Source organism: Mytilus galloprovincialis, chromosome 2 (genome assembly GCF_965363235.1).
Source record: "Mytilus galloprovincialis chromosome 2, xbMytGall1.hap1.1, whole genome shotgun sequence".
Taxonomy (NCBI): domain Eukaryota; kingdom Metazoa; phylum Mollusca; class Bivalvia; order Mytilida; family Mytilidae; genus Mytilus; species Mytilus galloprovincialis.
Genome location: NC_134839.1, coordinates 87,200,339 through 87,218,939, shown reverse-complemented (window position 1 = coordinate 87,218,939; position 18,601 = coordinate 87,200,339). Strand labels below are relative to the sequence as shown.

The following is an 18,601-nucleotide window of genomic DNA, read 5'->3' as shown; positions in this document are numbered from 1 at the left end:
GTTAACGACTTGCATATATATTTGAACGATTGCATATTTATTTTCAAGTTCGACTGAATTTTATTTAATTGGCTTTGTAATAATGCCAGATTTGATAGAAATACATGTGAAGTATATGTAACAACTCGTCTTGTTCAAAACAAAATGTAAAAAGACACATAAAAAGAAAGAGATGATCAATTTAAGTTTGTAAGCTTTAATTAGTTGAAAAATAAGCTATACAATATTACAAAAATGTATATGCACAATAAATTTGTCAAATTTGAGACTCCTTGTGAAGGGGATGCATATAATCATTCGCCCCTTCCCCAAACAAAAAAAAAAAGAAATCAATTGAAAATTAAGATTAAATATTATTATAATAAAATGGTGTGTGTGTGTTAATGACAGTTCTAGTGGGATGAGTGTTGCCATCACAATAGTCAGAACTTCTATGTTGGTGCCATAGTGGAGAGGCAGAAGGTGTTACCCTAGTCCGTTCTTCCCGAACATCCCCAAAAATGAGTCCCGTTCTCCTAACTTTAGTTTGCCTCAATCAATACTGGGAAATACTACAAAACTAATACACAATATAAAACAGAAAATGTGACATGAGTGTCAATGAGAACTCTCCACAAGAGACCAAATGACTCAGAAATTAACAACTATAGGTCTTCATACGGCCTTCAACAATGAGCAAAGTACATACACAATAGTCAGCTATAAAAGGCTACGAAATGACAATGTAAAATAATTCAAACGATAGAACTAACGGCCTCATTTATGTACAAAAAACAAATATGTAACACATAAACAAACGACAATCACTGAATTACAGGCTCCTGACTTGGGACAGGCACATACATACAGAATAAGGCGGGGTTAAATTTTCGAACGACCGGGACCCCCACCCTTTACTTAATATGGCTTGAGTGCCAATGAGAACTATCTACAAGAGATCAGATGAAACAGGAATTAACAACTATAGGTCACAATACGGTCTTCAACAATGAGCAAAGGTCATACCTCATAGTCACCTATAAAAGGCACCGAAATGACAATGTAAAACAATTCAAACGAGAATAGAAACGGACAAATTTATGAACAAAAAATGAACGAAAAACAAATATGTAATACATAAACAAACGACAAACACTGAATTACAGGTTCCTGACATGCGACAGCCACATACATACCGAATAAGGCGGGATCTCCACCACCCCCTAACCTGGGACAATGCTTATTACCACACAACACAAAATAACATTTGAAATTTGGAAGCGTCACTTTTACCGTTTATGATAATTCGTGTCCCTTTAAAATCATAGAAAATGCTGAATTTTTCGTTCCCGTTTCTTAAATATACATAATGCTTATGGTCACAAAAAGGTCAAAATAACGTGAATTTTTCATCTATATGTGGAAGTTTACTCATGTTTTTTCACAAGCAGGGGCATCTGTGGTCCATTGACATATTTTACATTTATTTAAGTAAACATCTTATTTACTTCCATTGAATTCTACTTCTAGAATTAACTTGCATATTTTTTGCAGGATATAGGTGCAGTTTGGTAACAGACAACGATATTTCAAATTACATGTGACCTGTATAACAAAGTGTTTCACTAGATTGAGCTCCCTGTCTAAGTGTACTTTAAAGGTTCTTTGCATTGAGTTCAGTTTATTAATATGCGTATACCTTCTGTGTGAATTTTTAAGATGTAAAAACAGACTATTTATATCTGCATGTCCATGAAATGAAATGAAATCTAAGGTATAATGATTAAAACATTTTGCATTATCTATCACAACTGGCAGCACATGGTGCTACTAAAGCATTAAATGTTCTCTCTAATGGGGGTCTCGTTGGGGGTTCTGATCCCAGATCCCGCTTACTGTTTAGTCAGATTCCCGTATCCCACTTAGGCAGCAACCATTTGATTTTCTGGGGGGGGCTATGGTTTTTTTTGGAAAAAAAAGTTTGTTTCCAGTTTTTGGTGAAAAAAATAATTTGTTTTGGACCCTGAGAAAAAAAAATTGTTTGTTTCACCCTCAGCTGCCTCTATATGTAATGCTAAAATTGAAAGAAAAAACTTGTTTTCGGTTTGTCGCTAAAAAAATAGATTGTTCTTCGCCGAAGGCGAAAAAAAAAGTTTGTACAGAAAAAAAAACCATAGCCCCCCCCCCAGAAAATCAAATGGTTGCTGCCTTACACTATGTACGTAAGCATTCTCATTTTTTGGAAATTCCCGTGTCCCGCTAGACTTCAATTCCCGTTTTTACGGCACTATAATTTGACTTTCACGTGTAACGCTTACGAAAAGTCAGCAATCCCGCGTTACGCTTAGATCCCAATGAGACCCACTCAATTTTTCACGGAAATTAAAGGATTTAGTTTTCATTTGAATCTAACATTCTTAAAAATTGAGAATGAAAATGTGGAATGTGTAAAAGAGACAGTAACATGACAAAAGAGCAGAAAGCAATCGGAGGCCACCAATGGGTCTTCAACAAAGCGTGAAAATCCCTCGACCGGAGTCGGGCTTCAAACGGCCCCTAAACAAAGTGTGTACTACTTCAAACTCCAAAACATAAAAATGAACTTACAATTAAAAGCATACAAGATCAACAACAAACAGAGACTCCTGACTTGTCGTCAAGGTAATCATACCAAGAGACACACCCAATATGCAGAGGTCAAGAGTCAAAAAGTCATAGTCTGATCAAAAGTTCCTTATAAAAAAAAAACACAAAGCAGATTTTGAGGAAAGGGTAATCGTGCTACACAAAACTAACAAATATATCTTTATATCTAAAATAGATATAATAAGATGTGGTATGAGTGCCAATCAGACAATTTCTCATTTAATTCAAACAAAATATACAAGCTGTACATTGAGGCCAAAGGTCAAGCTCACATGAAGTGTCTATTGCCACTAGACTCACCATCTTATGACAATACATCTACATGCTACATATTCAGAAGCAAGGTCAATTGAAAATTATATTTTGAGGTCAAGGTAATATACACACTGTATCTCGATGACACACCCAACGTGCATAGGTCAAGAGTCAAAAAGTCATATTCTGGTCAATAGTTCCATGTCAAAAATATACACAGCAGTCATTCACGATTAAAACCATCTTTCACAAAAGTTTAGCAGGATTCTTTGCAACGATTATCTTACCACTATCAATTAAGAATCGAGTCGTGCAGTTATGTCAATAAATTAAAACGGTAAGCACTAAAAACTAGTGTTTACCATTAATTTCAAATCTAAGTAAATGTGATAGTTCTATGGTAAACTGATGGAAACACATGATACAGTCATGAAATTTAATATTTGCAATAGTACGACCAGAACAATACAAGACAGAGTTGTAAACAAATGAAAGTAATGATACATGCGAATTTTTAATCACAATGCACAAATAAGGAACCGTAGTTTTAATTCAATTTATTTATCTAAAATGTACGCTTGCTTTAAACAATGGAAATTAACACTGTATATTTATATAAACGATCTATCTTGTAAATTCAAAAATAAATAACAGCCATTCGTAAATTGGTGATTCCTGTTTGTCTACTAGATGATAACCGTAAGCATAACGTCACACGGTAACCAAATTGTACAGGTCTATCATTTATAAATTTATACGCACGTCTTTCAATGATAAGTTATTATATTTAAATATGCACAAAAACGTTCACAGTAAACAACGTTCAAAACTATAATTGCGTTTTATCCGACGCAATCATACGTTTGAGGGTTGTTTTCAATTTAGACTTGTTTATATTTATTTCGTTTGGGCTTATTTTATATTTTCCCTTATAATCCGTTCATCCTATTTCGACTCTTTAAAATTAAAGAGTCTATCCTAAATTGAGGTAAATAATATGGCATTTGAAACACTTTTCGATCCATGAAGAGACATTAATTTTCGAAATCCGGATATTGTGTACAAATTTTAGAACCTCATGTTTGTAGTTTACCATCTTTGCCGCAAGTTTATCATTTTCTATTTGGTATTAAATTAATATAAAGATCCACTTTGTTATATCTTGTGATCAATTTATTTGGCAATCGTCAATTGCAGTCAGCATAGTTTAAGAACATCAGTTGTTCGACCTGCTAGTCAAATGCGTTTTGTTATAATATACTTTTTTTGGTCTTTTAAAAAATGTTGTTTGTGCTGTATTTAGACCCCTCTACAACGAAATTTGTTTTACATGCACACGTATAAAAATTGCGATTCTACAAACAACATTATATGATTGTGATAAGAATGGTTCAAGATACTTTTAGATATTTTAAAAAATGACTAATAAATTAACCATTAACGCTAAAATAACATAATAGATTGGTTATTTCGTAAAAAGTACATTACAGTAGCAAATTCTGACAATTTCTGTGTGAGCTACATCATTTGCAACAAACAATAGAACATGTACTTTTAAACAGAATACTACTTTTTAACCTTCTAAAATGGAAGCAGCAATACTTTATTGACAAAATTCAAAAGTTCAAAAGTTCAAAAGTTTAGCTATATATATATATATATATATATATATATAAACTTTAAAAGTATTGATACGAAAGTTTGATTTAAAATTTTTTATTTTCTAGACAACACAAGATTCTGTTATTCTGTGTAATCTATTATTCAATGATGGGTACATAAGCAGACTTTTGTCGCAACTTCGATTAGAAGTTTGAAAACGTCATGTATATTACTTTAGTCATTTGTTCTTGTTTCGTAACTGTTTTTAGTTTTCCGAAAGGATTCATTTCCCTAGTACCAATCCCATCAGAAAACTTTGAATTTTACGATGTTTTGGATACAAATAAGCATTTTCATTTGTTTTGGAAATTTAACGAGACACATATAACGTTTGAACTTCACGCGAAGACAAGAGGATATGTTGGGTTTGGATTGTCTCCGAATGGTAAAATGTTTCCATCCGACGTTGTTATGGGATGGGTAAAAAATGGAAATGTACATTTTGCAGTAAGTACAATATTTAACTTTTCCATAACCTCTGATTTTTACGACGTATTCGTAATCATTTGATAAAAAAGGGAAGAAACAGTATATCCTTGAAGAAGAAATTGTAATATAGATTAGAATAATAAAAAAAACTTGAAAATTGGCAACATTATATATATACAAATCAAATGTGTTTATTTCATACGGTGGCAAAATGGAGCAAAATACAGTTGCAGTTCTAGGAGTTTTTACTACGTATAATGACGTAAATTTGGGGCATTTTTTTGTTCACATAAATAGTGATAAAATCATGCAAAATTCGAACATCTTTGAAGCACTCATATTGAATAAAAAAATGTATCTTTTGGCTTTCAAAATATTTCTTTATCATTAGATTTATTTTTAACTGCAGGTATACATATTTATTATCTAAATAAACTCATTTTTTATCTGTGCTACGGTATAAACCATTGAATGATCGGTAAAACTTTGTTCATTCGATGTAAATACTCTTGCTACCCTGATATTCAGTTGAACGACGTTGGTTTGTGAACATAAATTGATAAAGCCGTTGCAGAAGGTGATTTTTAATCAGGCAAAACATTCTTTCTTCCAGCAGTTACATTATAAATCTCTTCGGTCTTCAAGACGTCCACTAGCATTGCTAGATATGCAACTGAGTCTAATATAAGCAAAGCGATACAACAATTTTTTTCATTCACAATAAGGAGACGACCATTTGATATTCTGGGGGGGGGGGGGGGAGGAGGATTTGGTTTTGATCGGTTATTTATTTTTGTAAACTAAGAGGACAGATTATTCATTTTCTGCACTATTGAAGAAAGATTTTTCATTTTCATTAAAGCAAGGGACTGATTATTCATTTTCAAACTATATTTATGATATTCAAAAACATAAATTTTTTAAATGATTTGTTTATTATAAATAATGCATGTATAGTCAAGTCATTGTGTACCATTTAATCAGAATTATTCATCATCCTCTGCAAAAATTAATCTTATACATTCCCAACTGCATGCACATGTATTGAATACCTATTTTAGTATTAAAGTTTGGTTGTAACTAGCTTCTTTAAAGGTATAAGCAAACATATTTTGCCGAGCGGAGCGAGGCAAAAATTTTTTTGAAGGGCTTTGGAGCCACTGATGGCCCAAGAAGCTATAAAAAAAAAAAATGATGCAAAAAATCATGCTCTTTTAATAGGTGTTTCCCAGGCCCTTTCTTAATCTGAAAATGCAAGTTTTGTTTTAATAATTTTAACTTAAGTTTCTAGGGACAACATCAAAAGACCAATGTGCAGGATAAAGCAAAAATGGATTTCACATAGTTAAGTCTGTGGCTGCTGGTTTTTTTAACTCATGATCGAGTTCATAACAAAATTACTAGATTACAAAAGGAATGCAACACTAACAGAATACAGAAGGGCAATCAATGAACAAAAGACAAATAATGAAGAAACATTGATTCCGAATTATCAGGCCTACGTCTGAGGGAAAACAGAACTTGCTTCCTGCAAGGCACTTGCCGTGAACACAATTTGATATGGAGACAAGTGTTTGGTCTTTTCCTACATGAGGCATTTGCCTCAATGTAGTTACGGCCCTGTTAAAAATAAAAGTGAGGCAAGGTTTCCTGAGACAATACACCTCAAGTTAAATGAAACCAATTTTCAGACATTTCAAGTATATTTAAATAATATCTTTACTTTAATTATTAAAAAAATTGGGAAGTGTTTCCAGATTTTTTTTTTGGGGGGGGGGGGGGGAATATGAATTTATGAAGAATCTGGTGCCATCTCATACTTTCGATTAGACCTGCTGAGTTATTTATTTATAAATTATCCGTTCTACACACCGACCAAATGACCATGATTTTCACTTACATATCTCCTTCCAATTATTGCATTAAGTTTATTTTATAAACCTGTATTTCGGTAGTTAAATGATTGATTGATTTTAATCTTTTGATCGGTCATTTTCAAGGATTTTTGGGCCGGGATTAAGTTGATTAAAAGGAAACATGTCCTTTCGTTTTTTTCAAAGGAATGCATTTAAAAAATATATATATACAATGTATTCAAAATGTGAAAAATTGTCACCTCAGCGCAATAACTGGAGTTTTATATGGTAAAAAGACTGGCAAAAAGTCTTTGCAGTATCTTGACTGATTCTGTTTCATCAAAGATTTTGTGGAAGTGTTGAATGTTTTTTCGTTCTACTTTCCACCAAGCTAGTTTTTGGATTTCTGATATTACCTCAAAATGTATGTCACGTCAGCAGTTTTGTTATTCTGTTTTAATATAACATTAGTTATACAACATTTGTTATGATGTTGCTTTATATATATCGTATAGGACTACCATACGACTGAACATTCAGCACCAGTAAAGGACCGTACTCAGGATTATACCTTACTTAACGGAGAGGAAAATGATTTTGGAACTGTTTTAAAATTTGTTAGAAAACTGGATACATGCGATGAAAATGACTACAAAATATCGGTATGTTAAAATATATCATATGCAAAGTCAAACATTCAAATACTTATGTTATAGTGATTACCAAAATATGATAATGTATCATTATATGTCTCTAATAACAGGAAGTAATATAAAAATTAATATTAAACATTAATTAATCTAAGCTTTTGTGTATTTTTTTTTTTATCAGAATCAGTTATAACTTTAAAGAAAAATACATAAAACTTTAATTTTCATTAACCTTTAAAAAAAAATACATTTTGCACATACTTCATGTTTATTTGATTTCATTCTATCTCAGTACATATTATTACTTTTTGCTTAGGATGACACTGTTAGAATAATATTTGCTCACAGTGAGGATGATCCTAATGATGAGAACGATCTGAGATGGCACGGGACAGAAGGACGTGGGGTCAAATTTATGTATCTCCTCAATGCTGTTACCAAGCCTGACTTATCAGGGAACATTATCACCAGAGATATGATACAAACCAACGTAAGATTATATTTTAGGACCACGTCAAGGAACTCTTCAAACTTGACTTCAATATGTCTTCCAAGTTGTCGGATCTTGGTTTTAATTCTGATATCTATTTTATTTTAAATAAAAAAGGTCTAAAATGTATAATAAAAAGACAATTTACATGCATGAAATTAAAATTTTTCAAAAATTTACTGTACACATTTATTAGCACTAAATCATGTTTAGGTATATGGCATATGTTGGGTCAAAATTTCAGAGCTTGTTAGCAAACCAGTAAAAATGTTTTGAAATGATTAAAACAGTATTTTTTTTAACTCGTCAGATACTAAATAGACATATACCATGTCTGTAAAGTTGCTTTTCCTTAAGCGTATGACCTACGAGCAATATTTTCTTTCTCTGATTGTTTTCTAAAATTTTCTTTTACTTCTTTTTTTTATGATTTGTAATTTTTTATTTGCTGTTTTTGTTATCAATATGCCTCCGAAAACATGATATTTTTCTTGCGTCCAGGTCATTTCTTTTAAAAACATCCCACGATTAAACGTCTTTGTATTGATGTTATAGTGTTGTATGATTGTGTTTTGTTTTACCATTGTCCGATTTAGCTATAAATATTTCTGCTTTATCTGATATAATGAAGCGCGGCCCGGTAGATAGATATAAAAGGGGACTGACAAAAAGTGTTCCTTTTAACGACAAACATTCCTCAAATGATGAGAAAAGCCACAGAACAGTTTGTAAATATTAGATAAGCTTATGGAAACTGATTAATGTTGGAGAGTAGATTGTTTATGTTACCGTATCTTTAGTTTACCTCTTAACTTTAAAGCAAGCAAATTAACAAATAATTTGTTTAAATAAAGAAACAAGTATTAAGGCTTCCTTTATAAGTAACCCATGCAGTATAGTAAGGTATAAGGGTCCCGTCAAGACGTATAGTAAGCTATAAGGGTCCCGTCAAGACGTATAGTAAGCTATAATGGTCCCGTCAAGACGTATAGTAAGCTATAAGGGTCCCGTCAAGACGTATAGTAAGCTATAAGGGTCCCGTCAAGACACAATGTGAAACAAATCAAACAAAAAATATACAAACGGCATGATTTGGGATAAAAAAAAATTAGACGGAAAACAAATAAAACAGATGGAAACCAACGACAACCACTGAATTACAGGATTCTGACTTTGGACAGTCACATTTATATATAATGTAACAGAATTAAACATGTTTGTTAGCCCCAACTCTCCCCTAACATTGCCCTTAAAGTAGTATAACAACACAACATAAGAAGAAACTGAAACAATCAGTCGGAAATGGTTTACTCATCAGATTGGCACTAAATTTAAAAGGCAATTTACATAAAATACCGAAAAGTATCATAAGGCTTCGGTGTATTCTAATATTCTGTAATTTCTTTATATTGTACTGTATTGCTATAAACTCTTGTTTTCTTCAACACGACATGACAATTTCCATACATATACCACATGAAAGTAAAAACATTAAGTCAATGTTTTGAAAAAGTATTACTATCTATCATGATATATTTTTTTCAGTATCACGTCCCACCACAAGTTACCACTTACCGATGTAAAGCATTTACCTTGTCAGATCTAGGAAAGAAACATCACATGATTAAGGTGAGTTCATAATTTGTCATAGATTTATCTATATTTTTTAAATCATTAGATGAATAGAGAATGGAACCGGGAATGTTTCAAAGATACAACAATCAAAAATAAGATCAGAAAACAGCATAAAATTAAAATGTCAAGGTCTATTAAAGGGAGACGGAGTTGCGACTGACAAAGAAGTATCAAATAAAAAAATATGAATGACTCAAAATTGAGTAAGGGTTTATGTACACACGCGTAAGCCTTTTTTTTATATATATATTTGTCGGACTGTCGCTTTTATGATACCTGCGTAGCATAGAAGTTTTGAAAATATTTTTCAGCTTCTGTAGAAAGGGAAAAATTTCATCACTTTGATTTTTTATACCCGTCAGAATGGTTATAAGACGTCTAATAACGAGTGGTGGTACACTTTGCATGTTATATCATACCATTTAGAGGTATTTAATGAGAGACGAAATAAATTATTTTTTGTAGTTTGAGAAAAATATCCAGCGTGGGATGGAACCATATGTCCACCACATTCTCGTCTACAAATGTCCTCCACTCAGCAAAGAATGGATAAATAAGGACTATTTCTGTTATCTAAGTGGCAGAGAAGTGGCACCATGCGGCAGTGTCTTCTTTGGTTGGGAGTATGGAGGACAGGTAGGTGAAAATCCCATTCGTCTGTAGTAACTGAAAATATAGCTTTATTTCCTTTCTACTGTGTATATCATCTGTAGTGAATAATAGTTTTTACACCAGTTTTCGTGCGAATGAACCTATAATACATTTACTGGAACTTTTGTTTTTTGAACTAATTAATCGCCTTCCTTTACATATGTGCAAAATACATTATAGAGTTTATTTGGAACATCAGTATTTAAAGCTTATTATTGTTGATAGTCTCTAAAAAAATATGTGTGTATGTTACAAAAAAAATTACTGTAATTCAAGTTATTGTCGATAAAAATAGTTTTCATTAAAGGTAATAATTGTTGGAGAGTTTGATGGTACACTTTCCTTGACTTCAAGAGTCAGCACCGTTAATATAGCTGTCTTCTATTGACAACCAATCTGAAAAATTTGTATATGTATCAGCAACTTTACCATTCGGTAACTGGCTAATTAAACATCTTATGTTTTTATTAAAGGACTTCTATTTCCCTGACAATGTTGGTATGCCTATTGGTGAACCAGATGATGACGCGACATACATCATGGAAGTACATTACAACAATCCGGAATTGCGTAGTGGTAAGCATTCTTTCCGAAGGTTTGTTTTTAAGAGAAATTCAAAATCTTAATCAGTGTTATTCATATTCCCTATAAAAAAAAGCAGACTTCAATCTGAGTAGTTTTGTGGACGCTGGTACTGAACGGACAATGAGATTAAGCTAATCTCAAGTTACTGTCTTTTGTTTCGGTTTTAAATCTTAGATGCTTTTGTTTTGAAGTTCTTTTTGCTATTCTGTACAAGTAAAGTGTTTTGTTTCGTGATTTGGTACACTTATAACATAGATATAACGATGGCATATGAAAATATGTAAAAGGAAGAAATCAAAACATTACGTGTAAAAATATTATAGTATTTTATGTAGAAATTACAAAAGTGAAGTACACAATTAGCTACACATTCGTTGTATTCTATGTCGACGGTTCGATGTCCAGTCATCTAGAATGAGTTTCACAAAATAATTTACGACTAAGGTTTTATTTATCGTAAGTATACTGAATTGTGAAAAACTTCGATAAACTTTAGTCGTAAGATTTTTTTTGTGAAACTGACGCCAAATTGTCAATATTTATTTCAAGTCATCATTTGCCTTTATTTGCTAATCCCAATAGTATGTAAAAAAAAAATACACAAAAAGTAATACAACTCTGAAGTATAATCGCTAGAAACAGTATTAAAAACTCATCATAGAAACCAGGATTAATATCTGTACGCTAGACTGGTGGATCGTTTTCATATATCATCAGAGACGCTCGATTAAAACAAGTAAAAATTTCCCAAAAGTACGAAGTTGAATATCATATAGGACCATAGATTCAGAACAAATTTGGCAAATATGCAGCTTAAGTAATCTATTCTTTGGTAAGAAAATCCTTAATATTTAAAAAATTCAAAGTTTATATATTTTTATAGTTCAATATTTTAACTTTAGATCTAGTGGATAGTTCAGGCATGCGCATTACATTTACACCAGACCTTAGGAAGTACGATGCAGGACTTCTTACTACTGGAGTTCAAATTGGTCCAACTCATATGATTCCGCCACATGAAACAGACTTCGTAAACACAGGCTTCTGTCAGGCAGAATGTTTAGAACAGGTAGACAAAAAAAATGTGATTTAGCATATATCACTTTGCATATTTGTTTGCTGGTCGCTTTACAATTTCATTTTAAAACCACCATGGCAATTAAAACAAAATAGGAAAACCATAACAAAGGGAAGGTCTTTTATAAATCTCCCTCATTTTTCATTCCGCTTGGCTGGGTAAAATGTCAGCTAGAGACGATTTCTCCAAAATCTTCACTGAAACTACACAAGGATAGTTTTTAGACTTTTGATTTTAAAATGATATACCAACTAAACAAGAACATCTGTCCATATAACACCATGCACTTCTCGCAATATTACATTTCAGAGAACTGTGCAACACATAATAAAAGAACATGTGTACTAATTTTCAAGTTGGTGTGACCATAACATGATGGCAAAGTAAAAGTATCCCATTCTCTCTGTATACTGATCAAAGCAGAAAGTTCTAGATTTCTTTCTCATGTGTGCGATGTAACTTCCGTATAGTCTTATTATTTTCCAGCTGATTTTGACAATTCAACAAGTACACAATTTTGGTAGAGTTCAGATTTTATGGAGTTAAAGATAAATATGAAGTATTTTAATTCAGGCGAGAAAAAAAATGTTTTTTTATTTCCAAATACACAAAATAATCATACCGTATTATCTACAGAGTGATTGTGCATTTCATAGAAAATAAAAAAAATATATGATATATAATGGAATATTATACTTGTTTCAGGGACTGAAAGATATGCCCGACCAGCAAGTCAAAGTATTTGCAGCATGGCAACATTCTCATCTTTTGGCTTATGCTATGACAACAAAACATCTACGAAACGGAAAAGAAATCGAACCATTTGCAGATGATCAAGCCTATGATTTCAATTATCAACAAATAAGGCTTCTCAGAAAAGAAGTTCCGTTGAAAATGGTATTATTTATTCCCTGAAGTATTTTCAAAGAAGCACTTTCAGAAAACAGAACATTTATCTTTTAAAGTAAAAAGAGAACATATATAGTACTGATAAATTGATAATTCGCCGTTACGGAAATTGCCAAATATTTCATAATATTCCATGCACATTCAGAACGAGAACAAGTGAAAATTCGGACGACCAAATTTGGTAAAGGAAGTTTATTACATTGGGAAGGATATTTTGTATCAAAATAGACCAAAAAGGCCTACAACGTTTTATTGTAGTTTTTAGTACAGACGTACAGGGCCGTGTATTTGTACGTCAAAACGCTCCTAATGCATGGAACATAAACTGCTGGCCGATAGGAAAAATCATATTTCTATACTCAAGAAAATCCTTGAAGAGCCGTTAGTTACGAACAGAGATGACATACGGTTATATGTGCTACCAGTTTTGTTATAGAATCGTACGTATTGGATTCTTCCGCTTTACCATGTTTTATTTCAAGCTATTTCTAACAAACAATACTTACGATGAAATATGTAGCCAACTAACAGATCTATTATATACAAGCAATGAATTAAACAAATGCATCATTGGAACTTCTAAATCAATAAGTAAAAAGACTCGGTTAAGGCACATGTGTTATAGTAGTCTCAGGTTAAGGAAACAAATGAACAGATGTTTTTCTTTATGTTTTAACTATAATTAATTATATTCTATTCTAGGGTGATAGTCTTATCACACAATGTACGTATGACTCGACTTCCAGAACCAACTTGACACTGGTAGGTACAATACACTTTCTTATTCTTTCACCTTTTAATGATTTTTTATTGTGATACTTACCTTTTCATTGGTCATTGCTTGTTTATTTTCTACAAACTCATAGATTGAAATCCAGTTGAAAGGCAGTGAAAATAGTAAATGGTTAATGAAATTAAGAAAGAAAAAAACATTTGTTCAATGAAGCTATAATTGTTATTTTTTTAACACATGTATGACTGAATATGTAATTTTATGCATGTGCAAATATAATGTTTCTGGTAAACCATTACTATACGACATTATCATTCATCTTACTATCTACTGTAAAATAACTTAAACATTGAAAAATTATACATGTACATGCAAACTCGCGTTCAACAGCAAGGAAAACCATCGTGTTATATAAACTAAGTTAAAACGATTCTTTCTTTCCCATGGTCAGAAGAAAAAACAGTTAAGAGTGTCGTTTCTGTTCTTTTTTTCGGTGGTTATTTTGATGGCAGCATTGTACACCATTTTTAACTCTCTGGTCTAGTTTCATGTCAAAGCGAACATGTTTTAGACCTGCTTTTGCAAAACTATATGCCATTTGTTAATACTCTCCTCATGTTATTGGTCATCTGTTGGTAGAAGAACTGTACGGGTGTTTTGTCTAGCCGGCGAAGAGGGTAAAATAATGCGGAACACAGGGATAACTATCCTGAGGTAGTGGCGTAAAATATGTGAATAAAGCTTCATATTTCAGAAGGTAGAAGAAACCTCTTAGATGTTGTACATCGTATGCTGACACTATTTAATAAGGGTTTAGTGAAATCATTTTTTTCCAGATTGAAAAGACATTAATAATCATTGCACGAAATCAACAAACGTCCTAGTGTATTTAAAGTACATGATATATGCCTTCTCTTTTGGAACAGGGAAGAGGAAATACATTTAATATACTATAACTCTTTTCCATTTTTAGGGCGGTGAAGCTACCACCGATGAGATGTGTATTTCCTTCATTTTCTACTATCCCCGAATGCCTTTGGATGGCTGTTTAGCTGACCCTATCTTTGATACCATTCCTGAAATCAAAGATATGAAACCACCAGAACAAGTGAAATTTCTACAGGGTTACAACTGGAAGGACCGCCATGCTAGACTTCTATTCAGGAATAACATGGAAAAAACAAAATACAGGTCATCATGTTATGCAAGAAACCCGTCATTTGTAAGTTTAGTTAATCATACCGTTTTCGAAAATATTTGTAGATGAAATTATTAACGAAAAACAAAATCCTTCTATATATGCAGTTCTGTATCTCATTTAGAGTAACTGTTTAACAATACAACAGAATGATCATATATGAGCGATAGAAAATCCATGATTCCTTCTAAAATTAAAACTTCGAGGTATATTGTAGACTTTACTATATCATTTGAATTTATTCCAAAATCTCACGATTCTCCTAAACCACGCGATCCAAACTGGATTTTACCTTACACAAGAACAACACAATACACGAAAAAACTATTTTCAAACATTCAGTGACTTTTTGTGTCTATTTCTTAGCATGTGACATGGCTCTGTACTTATACATCCAGTCATTGTTTTTATTGTGTCATGGTAAATTTTTGTTTATACATCTGTTTGTTTTTTTATAGTAATTAAGATAATAACACCACGTTGACTGCTGTCCCTATATTTGACATTTTTACATATGTTGTCTGTTTGTTTTGTTCACACATCTTTGTCATACAAGTAAGAAGTTTAGCTAGCTTTTAAACCAGGGTTAATACCCCATTTTCTACATAAGAAATAGAACAGTTGTTGTCCATTCGTTTGATGTGTTTGAGTTTTTGATTTTGTCAAGGGTTAATCAAGGATTTTCCGTTTTGAATTTTCCACGGAGTTCAGTTTTTTTCTTCAGTTTTTGTTAGAAACATCTTCGTGAGAAATACTCGGTGGTCAATAATAAATAAAGTTACTTTTACCTAGAATTTGACATCTTCATATTTATTTCTATATTTTTTACTTTGTTTACAGCTTAATTTCAAGACTGTGGATAGACTACGTCCAACAGAAATATACCATCCTCCTCAGAGGGACTGCCAAAAAGACAATGGGCAAGTTTAACGTCAGTACTAGGACTTACAGAAAAAGTGATGTACACGATGATAATTACTCGAAACAAACATTGATTATCAAATTCAAAATTATGCCATTTTTTTTTACTGGAGTCATTTATATGTGTGTTTTTTTTTATTTATATTAAAAAAGTAATTAGACTCTAAATGGTGCTTTTCTTCAAATACAGGATTATTTTTAGTCGTTAAATGCCATCCCCATTCTAGGCTACTCCTCGGATGAATTACTAACTTAGAGCGTTTGGGCTTTTGAGTTTGCCAAAAGACCTCTATAAGAAGTAAGAGGCAAAAGCACAATAACTTTTAAGTAAAACGAAACTTTAAGTGTTCCTGTTTTTTAAGATGAGCATCGGTCCTCATTTGTAGATCTATTCCACAACTGGTAGAATCAACAACTGCTTTGTTTAGATTGTATAATCTATGGATTGTGATTGAAATCTTATTTGTCCCGATTTCATTTTGGACTTAAACGTTGAACTAGTTGTTATTATTAATAAAAAAAAATTAAATTGAGACTTTTAAATTGGGACAAGATACTAGTAGATACATAGTCAAAAGGAAATTGAATAATTTTAATGAAAATCTTAAATCTGTCTTACATATTAAATTTGAATAAGTTGTATTATCAATATCAGCGATATTCTTGTCTCCGATCTGGCATCTGCATTGGTGAACTTTTTCGTTAGGTTTACTTGTGTATCTGTTTGTCCTGAATGTTCTTGCATTTATTTGTACTGTAGTCCTGTCATGTAATGTTGTCATTTTAATGTGATATTTAACATTGCCATAAAAGAGCGAGGTTTGGCTAGCCGCAAAACCAGGTTCAACACACCATTTTTTCTTAAAATGTCCTGTTCCAAGTCAGGAAAATGGCCATTGTTATATTATAGTTCGTTTCTGTTTTTGTGACATTTAATGATGTGTCGTAGTTCTCCTCTTATATTTGATGTGTTTCCCTCAGTTTTAGTTTATAAATAAAGGCAACAGTAGTATACCGCTGTTCAAACTCATAAATCCATGGACAAAAAACAAAATCGGGGTAACAAACTAAAACTGAGGGAAACGCATTAAATATAAGAGGAGAACAACGACACAACACTACAATGTAACACACACAGAAACGGACCAAGCATCAGACAAAATCCCACGAGAATAACAAATGTAACATCAAAACCAAATACATGAATTTGGGATAGACAAGTACCGTGACACGTCTTATCGCAATATAACCCGGATTTGTTTTTTCTCAATCGATTAATGAGTGTCGAACAGCGGTATACTACTGTTGCCTTTATTTACTTTATTTATGGTTTGATTAAAAAATGCATAGTAACATCTGCTTGGATAAAATACATTAATAGAAAATTGACGACTTCAAGTCTAAACCTTCTGATTGCACCTATGCTATTTCCCATTCACATATACTAGTAATCCGTTAATCTTTAAAGACCCAAATGTTGCTTCACACTTGTCCTACCTCCATAGCAAATATGTTGTTGTCCTGCAGATAAAGCCCAAAACAATATCGTTTTCGTGTGTAAATCTCATTACATAAACTGCTTGATAAAAGAATTAGGTATTGACAATTCACTTGGAAACTCACCATATACCCTAACGACACTTACCAAAGAGGAAATTCCGGAGAATCATAGGTTTGTTTTATGTTCTAGAATTTCAACCATAGATGAAGCACTGGATCTTCCATCACTGTATTGGATACCTAAACTACATAAAATGTCCTTACAAACAACGGTATATTTCTGGGTCTTCCAAGTGCGCCACAAAACCTCTTTCTAAATTATTTACATCTATTTTATCAGCTGTCAAAGCAGGGCTTCAAAGAAACTGCATATTCTGAAGGTGGCGTGAATCAGATGTGGATATTAGTACCAACAAATTCCAAAGATATTTTAGAGTACATACAATCTCAGACTTTTTCATCTTGTAATAGTATTAAAACATTTGACTTTTCTACACTTTACACAAGTATTCCCCTTACCAAACTAAAAGACAAATTGAAAGAATTGGTATTGCTTTATTTCATAAAGAAAAATGGCCAACGCAGATAAAGTATTTTGTCTTATGGAGCAATAAATCCTACTCCTAAATCACTCTGATTCAAACCAAAAATTCTCGGAAACTGACATTATCAAGATACTTTATTTCTTGATAGACAACATATTTGTTACGTTGGGAGAACGTGTTTTTCAACAACTAGACTGTCGCACTCTCATGGGAACAATTTGTATTGTTCCTTTATTATTATGAGGCTGACTTCATACAGGAACTTCTAAGGAAGAAAGATCAGAAGTTAGCAATATCCTTTAACTCTACTTCCCACTAAATAGATGATGTTCTCTCACTAAATAATTCAAAATTTGGTGATTATGTTGAATGCGTCTATCCTATCGAATTAGAGATAAAAGATACTACAGATACAGATAAGTCTGCCTCATATCTTGACCTACATCTAAAATTGACAATGATGGTCGGTTGAAAACAAAGCTTTTCGACAAAAGAGATAATTTCAGCTTCCCAATTGTGAGCTTTCCATTACTATATAGCAATATTCCAACAGCGCCTGCATACGGAGTATATATCTTTGATATCTCTTGATACGATATTCCCGGGCTTGTATTTCATATCATGATTTCCTTGATAGAGGGTTGCTGCTCACAAGGAAGCTATCAACCAAGAGTTATAAATGGTGAAGTTGTAATCACCCCTTCGTAAATTTTACGGACGCCATCACGAGTTGGTTGACCGTTATGGAATATACGTTTCACAGATGATATCAGATATGTTCCTTATGTTGTACTTATAACCCTGTTCCCTTTTCACGAATGTGACCTACCGAATAAGACTATTTACTGGGTTTGTAATAACATGAGCAACACGATGAGT

General features: G+C 32.4%; 1 protein-coding gene across 1 annotated transcript; it reads left to right on the top strand.

Annotated features, from left to right (window-relative positions):
* The first annotated feature begins 4,686 nt into the window (after nucleotides 1-4,686).
* LOC143062448 (DBH-like monooxygenase protein 1 homolog) lies at nucleotides 4,687-15,845 on the top strand. Its single transcript, XM_076234136.1, has 11 exons — nucleotides 4,687-4,989; nucleotides 7,343-7,489; nucleotides 7,794-7,967; nucleotides 9,513-9,596; nucleotides 10,068-10,238; nucleotides 10,727-10,829; nucleotides 11,741-11,907; nucleotides 12,622-12,813; nucleotides 13,528-13,587; nucleotides 14,532-14,780; nucleotides 15,597-15,845. The coding sequence occupies exons 1-11, from the start codon at nucleotides 4,705-4,707 to the stop codon at nucleotides 15,684-15,686; spliced, it is 1,722 nt and encodes a 573-aa protein (XP_076090251.1). The 5' UTR covers nucleotides 4,687-4,704; the 3' UTR covers nucleotides 15,687-15,845.
* Nucleotides 15,846-18,601: the final 2,756 nt, after the last annotated feature.

What these genes read in the sequence shown, in the direction of transcription:
- LOC143062448 (XM_076234136.1), top strand. Translation starts at nt 4,705, where the DNA reads ATGTATATTACTTTAGTCATTTGTTCTTGTTTCGTAACTGTTTTTAGT. An exon ending in AAGAAGTTCCGTTGAAAATG is followed by an intron (nt 12,814 to 13,527) that starts GTATTATTTATT and finishes ATTCTATTCTAG; the next exon opens with GGTGATAGTCTTATCACACA. An exon ending in ATGCAAGAAACCCGTCATTT is followed by an intron (nt 14,781 to 15,596) that starts GTAAGTTTAGTT and finishes CTTTGTTTACAG; the next exon opens with CTTAATTTCAAGACTGTGGA.